Raw genomic sequence first — 16,919 nt, forward strand, 5'->3', positions numbered from 1 at the left:
GAGAGAGGGAGAGAGCAGGAGGCAGCAGTGAAGGTCACTCGCACAGGAAGCTAGGAATCTTTGGGAGCACACGCATCCTCCGTAGAGAGGAGGCCTCGTTAATGGTTTCCTCCGCATAGTCAAGCTAACAAGAGTCTCCTCGGGACCTGACAGGATGCGGATTCATCAAAACGTGATGGAAAGGAATCGGGAGCCTCTGCAGCACTGGCAGCCGGCTACCTCTGCAACGGTGTTAGAAGACCAGCGAGTCCACAGCAGAGATGAACTTTGGTCCAATGAGGAAACAATAACCAGCATGCAAATAATAGACGGCTAAGAATACTTATCACACATGTATGTGTTTGTTCAGCTCGCTCTCGGGGGTCCTTCTGTCTTTGTGAACAAACAAACGTTTGCAGCATTGGAGTGCACACGTGTTATGATCTGTAGTGGTGCAACAGATCATAAAACTCAGGGTTCAGAATGGATCACGGATCGGATCAGCGCCAAAGAAAAAAGGGAGCAAATATAAGTTTTAGAGATCCCCGATCACGTGTTTCTGCTGCTGATACTATGATCCATACTGGCAGATACAGATCCCTTTGTTGTTTGATTATAGCAGCTGGTCTACAAGGATCCAGGCCGCTCTGAAGTCTGTGAACAATCAAAATGTACTTTGTTATAGTCATGTATAGTGTTCATAAAGGCAAAACAATTCAAGTGATTAGGAAATACAATCTTGACACATCTTGTCATTAGTAGTTTTAATGATGTATTATGAACAGGTTAATGTTCCCTCTCTAATATCTATTTATGTTGCTGTGAAAACATCTCCTTCAAGCAACTGGACATTTTACGAGATCACATGTGAACACATCATGATCACGTTATAATTTACCTTTACACAATACTAATGTTCACCGAGCAGAGCCTGAAAGCATCATAATGTAACTGAATGCAACCTTCGTTCGTTAGCAGTGCTGCTAACGTTACTAGCTCTCCTTCGGCCAATTTAAACACGTTTTGGTTGTTTACAATGAAACATTATCAGATCGGCGAACAGAAAGCATAAATGTCCTGATCACATATTTTACAGAACATTATAACGATGTCAGTAAAACTTTATTTCACCCTGTGATGGTTAACGTTAAACTGTATTTAATCCACGGTTCACATGCCGAACCGTGAGGGCCGATCCGTACGGATCACGGCCCGTCACACCACTACTAGTCTGTGAGCGTGCGCAGGTTGGTTGCATCGTGGCCTCTTCCCACGTTCTTTTGTTTCAGCGCAGCGTTGGCGCTCGTGTCATTGCACGTTTATCTGCGTGCGTGCGTGCGTGCGTGCGTGTGTGTGAACACGTGGCGTCTTTGTCTCAGAGTTCCCAAGATGCTCCTAAACCCTACTAATCTGAATTCCACAGAGATGGTGCATATAATTAGAGCTTGGATCAGCGCCAGTGTCTTATTGCTCACGATGTACAGGCTGGCTTGTGGTCCCGACCCCGAGTACACTGTTGGTGACCCCCCCCCCCCCCCCCCCCCCGTTCATTCAAGCATCAACACCCTCCACCCGTCCATCATGGCCGTGGTGCAGGGCTTATGATAAGCCCACAACCTCTGTCAGACCCCTGCTCCCTTTTGATTCTGTTTCATCTCATCTCAGACCGTCTTCACTTTCTTTACTTTTCGTTTTTTCCATCTTCCCGCTGCTGCCTCATCGCCTCCATCATCGCTCACTTTGTTTTAACCTCCGAACCGCCTCACTCCACCTCTCCTGTCACTCTAAAGTCAAACTGTGATTCCTCTGACGACTGCTCACTATTGCAGATTTGTTCACACTCAGAAAGCGTGTGATATGTTGGAGGTTAATGTCGGCACAAGATGGAATTCCTGTTTTCCTCTTTTATCTGTGCGTTATAACAGAGAGCCGAGTCTCACGCTGAAGCTCACGCTGCTTCACCTCTTCATCTCTTTATTTACCTCTTTAACACGTGTTGCAACTAAAAACCACAAGTTTCATCACAATACAATATTATATAGATTCTTAAGACAACAATAGGATAATTGCTGATATCACAAAGTTTTCCACGATAAGATTTTCGATTTGATTCAGTTCAGTTCCTGCGATTGATATGAGATGATATCACAGCCCCATTTCACACAAGAAGTACATTTACATATAAGCAACTAGAATATAATTTGCCAATTTTATCACTTGACGCTGCCGTGGGAACTTCAAAACAAAGGCGCTTCTTAAAAGATGAGGATATGTGTGTCATTATTCACCGACAATCGTTGATCATTGAATTGATATAAAGATCCAGATCGACGTATCGTTGCAACTGTGCTGAAGAATGAGCATCTGAAGAGGGCAGCTCACACCACACCGTTGGCTTGTGATGAGTCAAAAGCTTGAGAAAGAGATCGGATGTCCTGGACCTTTGGATCCGATCCAGCCTCCGTTGTCCTGAAGCTTTAGATGATCTGAGCACCTCCAGGACTCCTGGAGTTGACGGTTCCCTCTCATCCATAGAAACCTTTTGTCAGCTGCTGTTTCCAAGTTCAAGAACGATGAACACCTTCATGTCCGCTTACTGCCGAACACAGACTCAGATGAAAGAGTCAACGTACAGCATAAAGACGTTGTTTCAAATAATAATAAAAAAATGTAAACTGCTCAGTTTCAGCAGAAGATGCATCCTTTTCTCTCTTGCTTACATATGCTGTATTAAAAATCAACCTTTTATTTGAACTAGAGGGTGGCAGTGGCACAGTTTGCAAAGAATAAAAAGCACAATTGAAAATGGAGAACAAAACCAAATTCACACAATACAACGTAGTGTCAGTTATGAGTGGAAACACTGGCACTGACCCAGAGTATACAACACTGTGGATACGTTTAAAAACACAGAGTTAGGGGTGTCTAAGTCATAATCACACAGTGGGCTGCATTGGTTTGGTTGATATTTTAGATCTGACCAGCAGACAGAGCAGAAACAGACGGGAGCTGTTCCAGGTGTGATTCATATATCAGGAACAAAATGTTTTCACAGCATCTACATCAGAAAACCTCATTTCTAAGGCGGCTGACTAAACACTGTTTTTATTTAAAATACATCTCTGGAGATGTAAGAGTCGCTTAGATATTTATGCCGGGCTTTGGTCCAGTAACGGCTGATTATCAAATCATATCCTGTCTACTTGTACTCAGTGTTTTGTGTTTTTAGGGTCTCCCATCCTCACACAAGCTCTGCCACAGATCACTCACATTTGAAGGCATCTTGTCCTCCGAGTGATTCAAATGAAGATCACACCTCAGAGTGTTTGCTTCAGACGGAGATGTGTGTGAGCGCTCACCGTGTGGGTGGAGGAAAATGCTCTCCAAGTGAATTCATTTTTAGGGTTTCCATTGTTCCGACCACCTCCATCTCATCCCGAGCCTTCTGAGGTGTCTTTACTTTTCGTTGTTTCATTTCTCCTTCTGCTTTGTTGATCGTCCGCTCCTCTTTGATGGCGTATTGATCAGCATGGTGGACGAGGCGGTGAAGTCGCTGAATGTGTACGGGTGCGTTGCAGGAGATTGACGGGCTCAGACAGAGAGGGAGGGCGAGATGGACGGAGAGGTGCATGACAGGGACAGCGGGAGGCTGGCGGTGAGAAGGAGGGGGGAGGGACGGAGGTGGAAAAGAGAGGAAGAGAGAAACAAAAGGATGTGCAGAGAGTGAGGGAGGGATCAAAGCCTTCTCCCTTGTCAGCATTCACAGCGTGCGTCCTCCACACCCCACCTCACCGATGGAGAGATGAAGCGAGGTAGAAGCAGCAAGCCTCTAACGTCGCTTCACAGACGAAGATTTCCTCTCCTTCCCTCCCTCCCTTCCTCCCTCCCTTCCTCCCTCCCTTCCTCCCCCTCCATGATTCTCACTCCAATTTTCCTTCAGTGATGCTGAAGGATGATTGAGAGCTCTTCCACCGACAGCATTTTTAAACAGACGCATCAATAAATAAACTGTGTGTGTGTGTGTGTGTGTGCGTGTGCGTGTGTGCGTGCGTGCGTGCGGGCGGGCGGGCGGGCGGGCGGGCGTTCGGGCGATCTGGCACTCCATCCCCTCTTCCCAGGGGCAAACTCTTTGAACGCCTTTGTCTTTCTCTCTGCTCCCATTTCTTTCTCTGCACTCTCCCGAGCTTTTATATATATTTTTTCCTTCGCTGTGTGTTTGTCGTCTCTCGTCCCTCTCCGACATCCTCCCTCGTTCTCTCGTCTCATTTCTCTTCTCTTCCTCTCCTGTATCTTGCTCTTTTTCTCTGCACTCTGCTGACGCACTCGATCTCTTTGGCACACGGCTGCTCACTTTGAGAACGCTCAAACACAATTCCCTCAGACGTCTTCTTTGAGCGTGTATGTGAGAGAGTGAACGCAAGCATTTCTGAATCCACACATTTCTTCTGAGGCTGCAACCAATTTCACAATTTTCCTCATTATTGATCAATATATATGTATTTGCTTTTGACCCGCTACTTCCACAGTTGTGGTTCGTCTCACTGCTCTCAGCAGCAGTGTTTTCAGCTGCAGCAAGAAGATGCAGTTTTCAGTGATCAACCCATCGTTACCTGCTCAGCCCCAAACGTCTGACAAGCAGAGCTAACGACTTGCTGGTGACCTTAGCGGAGCAATTAGCGCCTAAAGAGACAGATATTTCCGTCTTGAGACCAAATCAAGGCAAATTGAGGCGTACAGGAGACTGAATACTGCGTCCATGACATGGATGTGTAAATACTAACACGTTTATTACAGTAGGTGATACTAACACAATGGTGTGGGCCCCAATTGGCCGAAGATAATTTATTATATTATATATATATATAATATAATTGTTTTAGCACTTGTGTGTTCACACTCATGTTAGTGCTTATCATTATTTATGTATTCATATTTTCTATTATGTGCATTTTATTCAAACATGCTAACTTCACCTGCAGGCACATTAGCTCATGCCATTTTCCAATTCCCCTCTCCGTGTGCGTGTTCGAGAGAATACATTAGCATTAATGAAAACGTTCCCACACGTACATGACTGCTCATGTGCAGGTATCTCCGAACTACCTGCCTGCCTCCATGTGTGTGCCCGTCTCTATGCACACGTCTCATAATTAGTTTCATTTATGCACAGTTGGCTCTGCCGCAGTCAGATATTCGCACCACACACACACACACACACACACACACTAACACTAATTACCCTGCAGAAAAAACTGAGAGCCAATTTAAGAAGTAGGCGACTTGCACTGTAGCTCCTCTGGCTTCTGGTTATCTTTGGAGCGCTGAGTGTTTGCTGTACAGCAGCTGCCTACTCGCAGCACGGCATAATGAGATTTGTGCAAATTGTATCTTGTGTAGGACTCGGTCCAAGGCGGCTGTGCTCAGAATTCTCACGCCGCCTCGACTCAATGACGGCAGTCCAATCTCTCTTTCTATCTCCAGCCCTCTGGTGCCTCTGGTGTGAAACCTCTGACCAGCTGCTCAGTGTGGTCACTAGGGACACGACTGTAAACTGTAGATTTGAGGACTTCATTTTGAAAACGCATCACTTATAACTAAACTATATCAGATCTTTTGTTCAGTTTGTTTTCTGTAGTTTCTGGCCAGCATTTCTGTCGGCACATAAACAATTCAATCAGAATGCTGGTGATGTAGCAGCGTGTTTGATTAGTCTGCGTTTGATGATGTTTGTTGCCGTGTTGGACTCTATTGTAGTGATGTGGTCATCTGATGTGTTCCCAGACCTCAGGAGGGGGATTCTGAGGGTAAAATGTTATCATAGCGGAACAGAATGAGGGCCAGCACTTTGCTAAAAGGACCCATGTTGTAAGAGGACTACATTCTCTTCAACCCTTTTAACTGTATTGTTGTTGAGCACATTGTTCTGGCTCTCTGTTGTTGTTGTTGTTGTTGTGGCCATGGATACAGGATCCATGCTGATGTCATGCTACAGCCCTCAAATGTTTTCTTTGGTTCAGACTCAAAAAAGTAATTTCCAGTAGCAGACGGTAGTTATTGTAAGTGTGAAGATGTCTTTTATATTTGAGACTACATTACATTATTGTTGTTATTGTTGTTTTATATTTCTATTTAGTGAAGCTAATGGTGACATGATTAACACGACGGGTAAAACAAACAAAAATAAATGAATTACAAATGTTGGATCTAATGCTGCGGGGGGTGTTTGGTGCCGGCGGTGCCGGGCAGTCTGTCTCGTAGTGTTCCTGTGAGTGTGTATGTGGAGGTGTAGTGGAGCCGTAGGGGAGGTTGTTTTTGTTCTCGGAGAAAGAAAAGAATAAAGAAATTATGTCTCGTGGTCCAACCATTTTATGATATTTTGTCTTTATTCACATTCTTTTAATTTTGCTTTCTGAGGCATTACATTACATATTGGCTGTTGAACATAGAGAAGCACTGACGGCCAGATGTTTCCCAGATGTTTCCCTCGGGAGGCGGTGGAGACCAAAAAGGGGAGTGAATTTTGGACTTTTTCAGATGCACAGAAACACAATTTTCATAAAATGATAATGTTGCTGTGTATCTGCAAGACAAGAAACAACTTTATGGAGTAATAATAATTACATTTTATCTTTACAGCTGGTTCTGCTGTCCTCAAGTTGTGAAATTGGTGAACATGTTTGTGAAAACAAATCAAATTCTACCAAGAATATTGTCTTGAAGACATTAAAATGCGTCTCTCTCCCTTTAAGAAGTGTAGTTTTCTGGTCTGTTATTAACTGTCAATAAACAAATGTTTTAAATTCAGGTTGATGAAACTTGCAGAACTCTGATTGCCGTTGAGCAAGAAGCTCCATTGGAGCAGCTTATTGTTCAGTAACACAAACGATCCAGTGTGGACAGCTCCCTGTTGTACAGGAGAGATATTTGTATTGTGAACAGGAGGAAGAACGCAGCCGGGTGTCACTGTGTTTAAACAAAGGTGAGCGCTGTGTTAGACAAGAGGCCAGGCAGTTTGCAGAGAGGCTGAGGGAGCTGGACTGAATCTATGAAGTTTGTTTCCCGCAACATTCAGATGCTCCTCCATCTGCTCTTTATCCAGTAAATCAATCCTGTTGCTTTGTGCTGATCAACGAGCTCCGATTATGAAAAAGGATGCGTCTGCATGCAGATTCTCACTTCTCCTGCTTGCTGTTTGCCAAACAGATGCAGACTGTGATGTGTTCCTGCCCGGCTCGGCCCGTTGCGTCATTGTGAATGAAGTTGCAAGAACTTCTTTCAGTCGTGAGGTCCATTATCTTCCCTCGGAGTGAAACCTGACTCTTAGGAGTGTTGAGCTCTGGTCGGTCGGCCAGAAAGTCGCAGAATTTATTAGTGCTTAACGAGAGTTAGTGTTAATAGCTTGTAATTTGTGTCAAAGCCAGACTCCAGTGCAAGATGGCAGAGTCCTCAGTGTACTCACACCCACAGTCATCACACCCACTAGGGCTACATATTCTGGCTCTCAGATGCTTCACACAGTGGGACGTCTAATCATGACAAATCGGGGACTCGGCTCAATGAGTTGCTCATTTGCGTTTTCATTTGTTGATGCGCGCCGACTGCTTTGGTGGCAGCGATGAGTGCACCGCAACAAGCCGCTGGACCGGGCACGTCGGAGGCTTCAGCCTGTTTATATTCATGTTCGTGGTAATGAGGCTTTGTGCTGGGATTCATTCATACTTCATGGATGTTACTGTTCTACTGTTATGCATTACAGTGTTTCTATTCAGTGTCTGCTTGTAGCTTGTCATTTCTTAATCTCCTCCACAATCATTTCTAATTCTGTTTTGTTTTATAAAGTACTTTCATGTTTTATTAACTCACTCACTATAATATCTTAATATTAATTCATGCAATATCCAAGTAGGTTGTGCACCATCCTCCATCAGATGACAATAAAGTGGCTGCAGTGTGAATAATGTACCGATTCATCTGCCAATGTGATTAATTGATTCATCCTTTGGTTCATAAAATGTCAGGAATAATGATTGCCGTCCCAATTACAAGGAGAAGTAATGTCTGAAAAACTGTCAAAAAAACCCATGAAATGAAGTAACATAATGGTTATACTCGTATTTGAGAAGCTGTAATTGCACATATAAATGACTTGCATGACTCGTTATCAAAATAAATAATAAAATGTGAGAGGAAAGTTTGCTTAACTGCTGAGAGTTGGATAACAAGATGGACAGCAGGTTTAATCATGTCACCTGTCAGATAAAGGTTGGTTCATCGGCTCCTTTTTAGTTCCACAATGAATGAAGAGAGTTTTCAATTTAGATAAATAATTATATATTTTCATTCTATTAATATCTTTTTATTTATGGAAGTGTCATAGTTGAGAAAGGCTGCGTTAAGTTGTGTTAAATGTTTAAACATAGTTTACTTTTGGGCCACAAAAAGTGTACTTTGGCCACTAAACCTAGAGGCTTGATGGCCCGTTGAGCCTGTGCTTAAAATATTACCGTCCATCCACCACTCTCATTGTCATCGTTTAAATATGAATATGACGTTAGCTTAGCATAAAGACTGGTAACAGAGGGAAACAGCTAGCCTGAGTGAGTCAAAGGTAACCTCACAGAAGTCCAAGTTAAATGTTAAATAGCGAGCTTTAGTGATGCTGGCACATGTTGCTGCCTTTGTGCAGAGCCAGGCGAGCAGCTTCCCCATATTTCAGATTATTCTTTTTTTTATTGCTAAGCTAACCAGCCGCTGGCTGTAGCCGCATATTTAATGGTTATAAAAAATGGTATCGATCTCATTTATTAGTCGGCAGGAATGTGAATAAGCATATTGCCTCAATGCTAAATCTTTCTTTTTAAAAGTAGTGGCTCAGGGAAAGTAGAGGTTGGTCTCCTCCTCGCCAGCTGTTTGAGCAGAGAGGAGCGTTGGGAGATTTGGCTTCAGGCTTCAGACACATGCAGGAATTTAATGAGCTGGCTCGCTCCACAAAGAGAACCCGGGACGTTACATTTAGACATTTCTGTTTCGCTTCTCCGGCTATGCTGGAGAGAGAAAGAGACTTTCCCTGAAGCTATTTTTGTAACCCTCGCTAAGGATATGATTATAAGGCATTTAATTAAGAGAGGAAAGGCGAGCAAGTCAATAGACACAATCGACAGCCTCACAGGGGATGAAAACGCTCAGCAGATTAATTACAAACTGTTGAGGCGAGCTTTGACCTTTGACCTTTGTTCTTTGAGGCGTGAACATGCATCGACACAGAAAAAGGCCATGTGTGATTTCTACAGTGCGTGTTTTCATGTTGAATTGCACTGCTGCCCTTTACTTGCACCTATTCTCTGCCAACAGCTCACTGTAATGAGACACAGGCCAACGGGTCTACACGTTTGTCTACATGTAAAACTCTTCACACGTGAACCGCATCACTCCGTCGTCACGTCCTTTATGTGCTGAAGCCTCCGAGATGTATTTACACACTGATCAGCTACGGGTAGATGTTTGACTTCCTCGTGCTCGTGCGTTGGTTGCAGGTGTTTTGGTTTTGGGTCTAGGGGTGCGCTGCTTGCTATCGGGTCTTGACAGTTGACGCTGTGTCTCTATTTATAGCACTTTGGTTGCGTTGGCGGGTGACGACACAGGTGCATCGCCTTGTTTACTGTGGTCTTACCTCCTCTTTCACTCCCCTCATTGTCCCCCTCCCTCTTCTCCTCACCCTCTGCATCGTTCACATCATTACGTTCCGCATCCACCTTTCTCCCTGTTCCTGTTAATTTGCCTTATTTCGGTGCTTTCTTTCCTCAGCTCCTGTTCCTCCTCCCCTCTCCTCTCCTCTCCTCCCCTTCCCTCATAATCACCTCCCTCCTCTTCCTCTGGCCAAGGTCCATGATATAAATCAGAGCACAATGAGACTGCTCCGCCTTGCAGTGGTGGAAAAGCTACGTTTAAACTACATTTACTCAAGTAGACTTTCAAAGGGTACTTTACTGCACTAGTACCATGACGTGGTTGTTTATTCTGTACCACAACATTTCTCAGGGAAATTAAGAAATACTTTTCACTCCACTATATTAATCTGACAACTACGAACGCAAAACAATGTGCTTATAAAACGCACTTTTTACAGGTGGCCAACAGGAAGTATAGGAGCTAGAAAGCATTAAAAGCATCATCCTGGTTAATGATCACTTCCACTTCCCAAACTTAAAGCTGCACCGATGAATGTATTCACATTCTTAATTGATTACATGATTATCTGTACTGTCAGAGTGATGAGTTCTACCTACAGCACAGTATATCGCTCTTTTTTTTCTTCAGTAAAAGTATTTCTTCCATCATCGCCTCCTCGATTTCAAGTTGTGTGTGAAGTAGTCCTTCAAAAACAACAGTGTGTTAATACGTTCTATCCAGTAACTGCGGATGAAAGACAACGAACAGTCTGTGTTTATCTGTCTGCTCCTCTTCTTCTTCCTCCTCCTCCCTAGCAACTGCTGAGGGAGATGCAACAGATGGCCAGCCGGCCTTTCGCCACCATCAACGTCGCCTTGGAGACGGACGACGAGCCACCTGACCTGATCGGAGGAAACGTCAAGGTGAGCGCAGACCTTTTTATTTAACAGCAATCGCCGCCGAACCCCGGAGAGCTACCTGTTTCTTTTTCTGGGCTGACAGGAAGCTCCATCCATCATCGGTGTGGGAGCTCCGTCTTCTTCCTGTCGACGGCAGTTTGTGATCACAGTCTGCCGTCCTCTCTTACGAATAAAGGACCCCCTTTTTGGTTCCTAGTGGAGCCTTTATAAACCCTGGTGGAACCCTTTCAGAGGGTTCGACCTAGAGCCCAACATAAAGGGTTACACCTAGAAACATCTATGGAAGGTTCCACTCAGATCCTGCTATGAGAGGTTCTACAGAGAACCTTCTTTGGTGTCATGGTTCCCCCCAGAAGTCTCTCTAGAGGTTCTTGCCAGAACCTTTCCACTTAAACCCACCCCCTGGGTTCTACCAAGAACTCTCTTTTATATTGCGAGGGTTTCATGGAGAACCCACGAAGGGGACGAGAGGTGTTGGAGAGGTGCTGAGTTTTACTCCTAAACTTCAGGTCCAATGTTTTGTAAGACTCCTGCTCTCCTGTTTTGACAACTAAAGTTAAAATATAACACATTGTGGATTCTCAATCGTGTCCACACATAAACTTTACATTTTTACCCGAAGAAGATGTTTAATAATTTACCTACATTTTGACAGGAGACCCCGAAATGTTGGTAAATTATTAAATATCTTTTGCATCGACTGTTTTTCCTTTACACTTGCGAGGATCTTTAACACCCATGCTTCCAATAATCCCTGAAGAACCCTTTCTTCCAAAAAGGGTTCTTTGGCTGTAAGTCTTGCAAAGAACCTCAGCCCTTCAGGAAGAACCCCTTTGGAACCCGTATGTCTAAGAGTGTGTATTGATAGATATTCCTCACACCATCTGTTTTACGTCATGTCTCAGTCTAAACTCTTAAAGGTGATTCCATTAGTTTTCAACAAGCCCAGGAGGCTCACTTAGGAGGAAGACGTTTGTAGTGTAGTGCAGGTCTAGTACACCCAATGAGGGTCAGCGCAGTGTACATTCAGCTGGGACCCCGTGAGGGCCCGATGATGATGAAAGTGGGCTGTTACACCAGTTATTGTGTATAGGCTGTGAATTCTAATGAGAAGGAATTCAGTTAACCCTGGAGTTAAATACATGCAGATGAGAGTAAAGTCTTGTAGATTAGGACACTATACTGAGAAATGAGATAAGAGTTTCATGCCAACATTGAGATATTCTTCATTTGGAAAATGAATTATTATTTAACGCCTACGCGCAGGAAGTGTTTGCTGGCATGAAAATTAAGAACATTACGGGACACTATAAAAGTCAGGATTCATCTCACAAAACAGCCGTGTTGTGGTGCGTCGGACCATCTGTGTTTGTGAAACACTGACGGAGAAATCAAAAGGTAGCGAAGTCTGTCAATATGGACGTACGGCTTGTTGGTACGAAGTCATTCAAACAGAAGTGAAGCTTCCATCGCTCTAACTTCAGCACCACTCATGATGCTGCTGCTGGGACTGTGTTTTATTACACCAGGTCACATGGTTCAAGGTTTTAATGAAGGTCCTGTAGTTAAGATTTGAGACTCGACACAAGTTGGAATTTTATTTAACCCCTTAAAGACCAGACACAAACACTCACCTTTAGGTTTTTGGGTGCGTTACTATTGTTTTAGTCAAGCTACTAAAGGAGTATTAAACTAAACCAAAGTTTTCAACCATATAACAAGTGAATAAAATATTTATCAAGTGACTAAGGAATCACACAGCAAACGTTTGTTTTACATGTTCGCCTTTGTGTAATATTTTGCATTCATTACTTGTAGTGGCTTTTATTGTTGTTTGTCTTGAGATAATACATTTGAATGTGTTTCTTTACTAAGAAAACAAAAGTCTCTTGCCATACTTCCAAATCACAAACACATTTTCTACTATTGGTATCTGGTCATGCTGAGGTCTGTATATATCTTTCTATGAAGCTTCTGCCACCACCATCGTTTCAGTTTGTTCTGCTCAAAGCATTCAAAAAAGCCTTGCTGCTTTTATTGTTTGCGTTTGTCCTTTTATGTATTTGTCTCTCTAGACCCTGAGTCTGAAATAAAGTCTGTCTATCTATCTATCCGTCTATCCATCCATCCATCAGTCTATCCATCCATCTATCTATCCATCCATCTATCCATCTATCCATCCATCCATCTATCATCCATCTATCTATCCATCCATCCATCAGTCTATCCATCCATCCATCTATCTATCCATCCATCCATCCATCCATCAGTCTATCCACTTGAGGTTATCACAGCAGATATCGCTGAACAACTCCGTCTTTTAATGCATTTCATCGTCATCATCGACTCCTGTTCAAACATTTGTTTTGCTAATGCAGCTTCCATTAGCAGTGCAGACTATTTGTACAGGTGTGTGTGTGTGTGTGTGTGTGTGTGTGTGTGTGTGTGTGTGTGTGTGTGTGTGTGTGTGTGTGTGTGTGTGTGTGTGTGTGTGTGTGTGTGTGTGTGTGTGTGTGTGTGTGTGTGTGTGTGTGTGTGAGAGAGAGAGAGAGAGATTTGGAAAAATGGACCCTTTAATCCAGTGCAGCACTTTGTTGCCTGTATTTATTTATCAGTTATGCGGAGGGCTTCTGTTGAATCTCCCACCTTTAAAACTAATCCGCACAGATTCAGCTTTGCACTTCAGAAACAATTGGCCTCTGTTGCTCTTGTTTCATTGACACTTCAATGAGACTTGCCTGATCAGATATATTTCATGGTCAAAGGAGCGGCTGTAAAACGCTGGATAAACACATTTCCTTTACCTGTAAATTCTTATCAATAAAAGTCATATTTGCTGCTCACTGTCCAAGCCTCACTGAGATCTGATCCAGGCCACCTCGGCACGTGGTCTGGTTGATCCCAATGCGAGCCGGATCCGATCTCGGACTGTACAGACTCTACAGTTAATGCGTACTGCCGTGATCAGATGACAAAAGTCACGTTGAAAAACGTATTAAACGTGTAACCCCGGCCCTAGTCAGACTCATGATAGACAGACATTTTGGACAAATTATTTTTCCTTGTCAAAACCTGGCGCTCTGCATTACCCACAATGCAACGCGACCACTGGCAGTCTTGTCAGAGATTTGGGTGCGTTCACTTCTTTGTACCTCCACACATTTGTTTCATGTTCAAACTTGTAGTCTTCTGCCCTGAGCGACGCCGACTCAACTGACATCACTTAAGGCAATTAAACACACTTCACACAGCTCCCTCTGGAGCCACAAAAAGACTTCAGGATTATTCTTTTTGTATTCATGCGGTAGCACCGCTGACCTGTAAACAGACTTTGATGTGTGAAGTTCATAACATGACAAACTCTTTGGCTGTCAGGATGTTCTGATCTCACTCTTTTTTACCGAGCCAAGGGCAGACTTGGTTGCAAAATTATTGAGATGGATTTTAATATAGAGTTGAAGCTCAGTGGTGTTGTAGTAGATGCAAACACGGAAGAATCAGTTTACCGGATTAAGACTCGACCTCGGGCCCGTTGAAGTAGCAGAAGGGCAGATTTAAAGGTGAAGACAAAGCGGAGCTGGAGTCCTGGAGAAGACTCCCTTGAAGAGAAGAGTTTGACGCTCCGGTCGGGTCGGAGACGGTTGCAGCAGATTTAAGCGCAGATGCATCGAGCACAGACGCGGCAGCAGAGCACGTTTAGAAAGTAGGAATTGTGCCGAGTTACAGAAATCGCAGCCGCAGGCGGGCAATGATGTGACTGTGCACTTTGTGATGAATGACCTCTGAATGCAGATGTAGTGCAGGATTATAGGGCTGGTTCAGCAGGGTGGCTCGGGGCCCCTCGGCTCTGACAGGGGCCATGCATCTCAAGGGGCTTGGCTCCCCAGCACAAGGTTACTCCCAGCAAAGGCTGCAGGGCCCCTCGGGAAGATCGGCGGCTCATCAAATCCCTGCTCCAATAGAAAGGACCCCGCTCCTTCACTTGTCTCATGTCCTCTGTTCTCTTCTTTGCCTCTTTCTTTTTCCTCTGCTCTCTATTTCACCCCCTTTGTTCATGTTCTTCGTCTCTTCTTCTGTCTTCTTCTCTTTTGTCCTTTTTCTTTTCTTGGCTCTGCTCTGTTCTTTGCGATTTATTTTTGTGCTTTTCATTTTGACTTTTATCTTGTCCTCTTTTCTCTCCTCCATTTTCACTTTAGGTTGTCTTCTGTTTATTTTATTAAAGTTCTCTCTCTCCTTTCACTCTTGGGTTTATCCTCCTTTTTCTTCTTCTTTCCTTTGTCTACGTGTCTTTGTCTCTTCTCACCTGTTTCACACCTTTCCTCTCTTTTTTCCTTCAGTTTTCTGTCTCTTCTTTTTGTTCCCTCTTTGTCCTTTTCCTTACTTTCTATTTATCTTCTATGTTCTTTTCAATTCATCTCTTTTTTTCTCTTCTCACCTGTTTGTTCTTTTTACATCATTTTTTCCCGTCTCTGTTCAATAGTTTGTTCCGTTCACTTTGTTTTGTTTTGTCAGATTTAATTATCTAGCGTCCTTGTTTGCCTTCTACTAGTTTCACTGTCCTCCTCTTCTTCCTTTCCTTCTTCTCCCTTTCCTTCTCTTTGTATCTTCCTCTCTCTCGTCTCCTGTCTGACATCCTTACTTTGCTGTGGTGTTCTCCTCTAATTTACGAGCCCGTCACTGATCTTATCGGCTGTCTGTGGTTTTCTGTCGGCCTTATCTGCCGGTTCCGTTTGTGTGTTTTTTGTGTACTTCTGCGTGTGTGTGTGTGTGTGTGTGTGTGTGTGTGTGTGTGTGTGTGTGTGTGTGTGTGTGTGTGTGTGTGTGTGTGTGTGTGTGTGTGTGTGTGTGTGTGTGTGTGTGTGTGTGTGTGTGTGTGTGTGTAAAAAAAAAAAGATGCAACTTGCTGTGGAAATCCGGCGCCATCCACCTCCTCCTCCGTCTCTGCTTTACCTTTTCTTCTCCCACCTCTACTCTTCTTCTCTTCCATTCTTCCCAGCCTGCTCTCCTCCTCTTCATCAGGGCGGGAGCATCCCAGAAGCAGAGATCCAATTTAGATTTACCTCCTCAGCTTTCTCTGCTTTCACCGGCTCGAACGGCAAGCGCGCGCTATCCTATCTCCTCCCAGGCTCAGATTGAGCGACTCAGAGCGGGTTCCTCCCCTTGTTTCCATGCTGTTTTATCAGGATGCTACAGTCGTGTATTAAGAGCCGCGACCGGAGTGTACGGGGGGCCGGGCGCCGCACAGCGAGCTGAAGATCATTAAAGTTGTTTATAGCCTCGGTGGGAAGTCCAAACTTGCTCCGCCGATGAGATATATTCACTCGGCTTCTGCCAAATGGAGCTTGCGGCCCCGGCATCACGGGCAGATGATTACCTTTCTGCTCTGCTTTTATTTATAGATATCGTGGGATGAGAGTAAACCGGGACATTTGATGCAAAATAAAAAGGGGGGGGGGCAGCGAGGAAACAGTCTGGTTTATCGTAACATGATTGTGGTGCACAGTTCTCTGCTATCAAGCTGCCTACCTCCACTCACTATAAATTGTATTAAATTAAAAGGTGCTTTAAACAACAACAACAACAACAATGTGGTAATCTTAAATTCCATGATTGACCGAGTTACAGGCAAAAAAAGTAAGGTCAAATGTTGAAACACCAGAGGAATTCTCAATTCTGATGATTTCTGATGTCATTAATACAGAAGCTAACAGGCTGACTCACCGGTGTAAGAGGAGGCACGCAGCGAACGGGAGGTGAGAGCAGACGGCAGATTATCTGAATATTTCCCATATGATGTAGACATGAGAAGAGGCGTGATACAATTACACCTTTAATGTCCCAAGTGTTATTTATATCTAGAAGTTGATTTGTCTGTGATGTTATTTATAGCGTCTTGGTCTCCTGGATAAGAACTGTTTTAGCAAAGCACAAGTGTTTGCATGTACCGTGTGCCTCAGAGTTTATAAGATGCTTCAGGTAGCCAGTAGTTTTCACCTCAACAGTTCAAATAGAAACGGATCGAGGTGAGAGAACGGAGACAAAAGGTGCTTTATTTTTTTGCCGTAATCCGAGACTGTAAACGTTAACACATTTTTTGAAGTCCTCTCTTTCTCAGAGGATCTGCTGCTGAGTCGTGTTCGGTTTGAGCAGTTGCTGAGGTCATTGTTGACTTGCATTAGTTTGTAGAGCTGCACTCGTATCTCGTCCATTTCACATCAAGAGTCCTCGTCGTGTTTCAGCTTGAGAACCAAAATTCAAATTAACTGAGATAAAGTTCACTTAAACTCATCTTGTTTATCTAAATCATTTTCTGTGCTGTTTAGTTTAAATACGTTGCAATATGGCTTCATT

General features: G+C 43.9%; 1 protein-coding gene across 3 annotated transcripts in view; it reads left to right on the forward strand.

Moving 5' to 3' along the window:
- The window catches only part of atrn (attractin), a 135,705-nt gene that overhangs the window by 102,147 nt on the left and 16,639 nt on the right, over positions 1 to 16,919 (forward strand). For all 3 annotated transcript variants that reach the window (XM_076107392.1, XM_076107393.1, XM_076107394.1), the window contains exon 27: positions 10,464 to 10,571. In XM_076107392.1, the coding sequence (XP_075963507.1) occupies positions 10,464 to 10,571 (108 nt within the window). The remainder of the gene's footprint in view (positions 1 to 10,463; positions 10,572 to 16,919) is intronic.

The sequence above is a fragment of the Anarhichas minor genome, unplaced genomic scaffold (genome assembly GCF_050575085.1).
Source record: "Anarhichas minor isolate MPS153535 unplaced genomic scaffold, ASM5057508v1 ptg000038l, whole genome shotgun sequence".
NCBI classification, from domain to species: domain Eukaryota; kingdom Metazoa; phylum Chordata; class Actinopteri; order Perciformes; family Anarhichadidae; genus Anarhichas; species Anarhichas minor.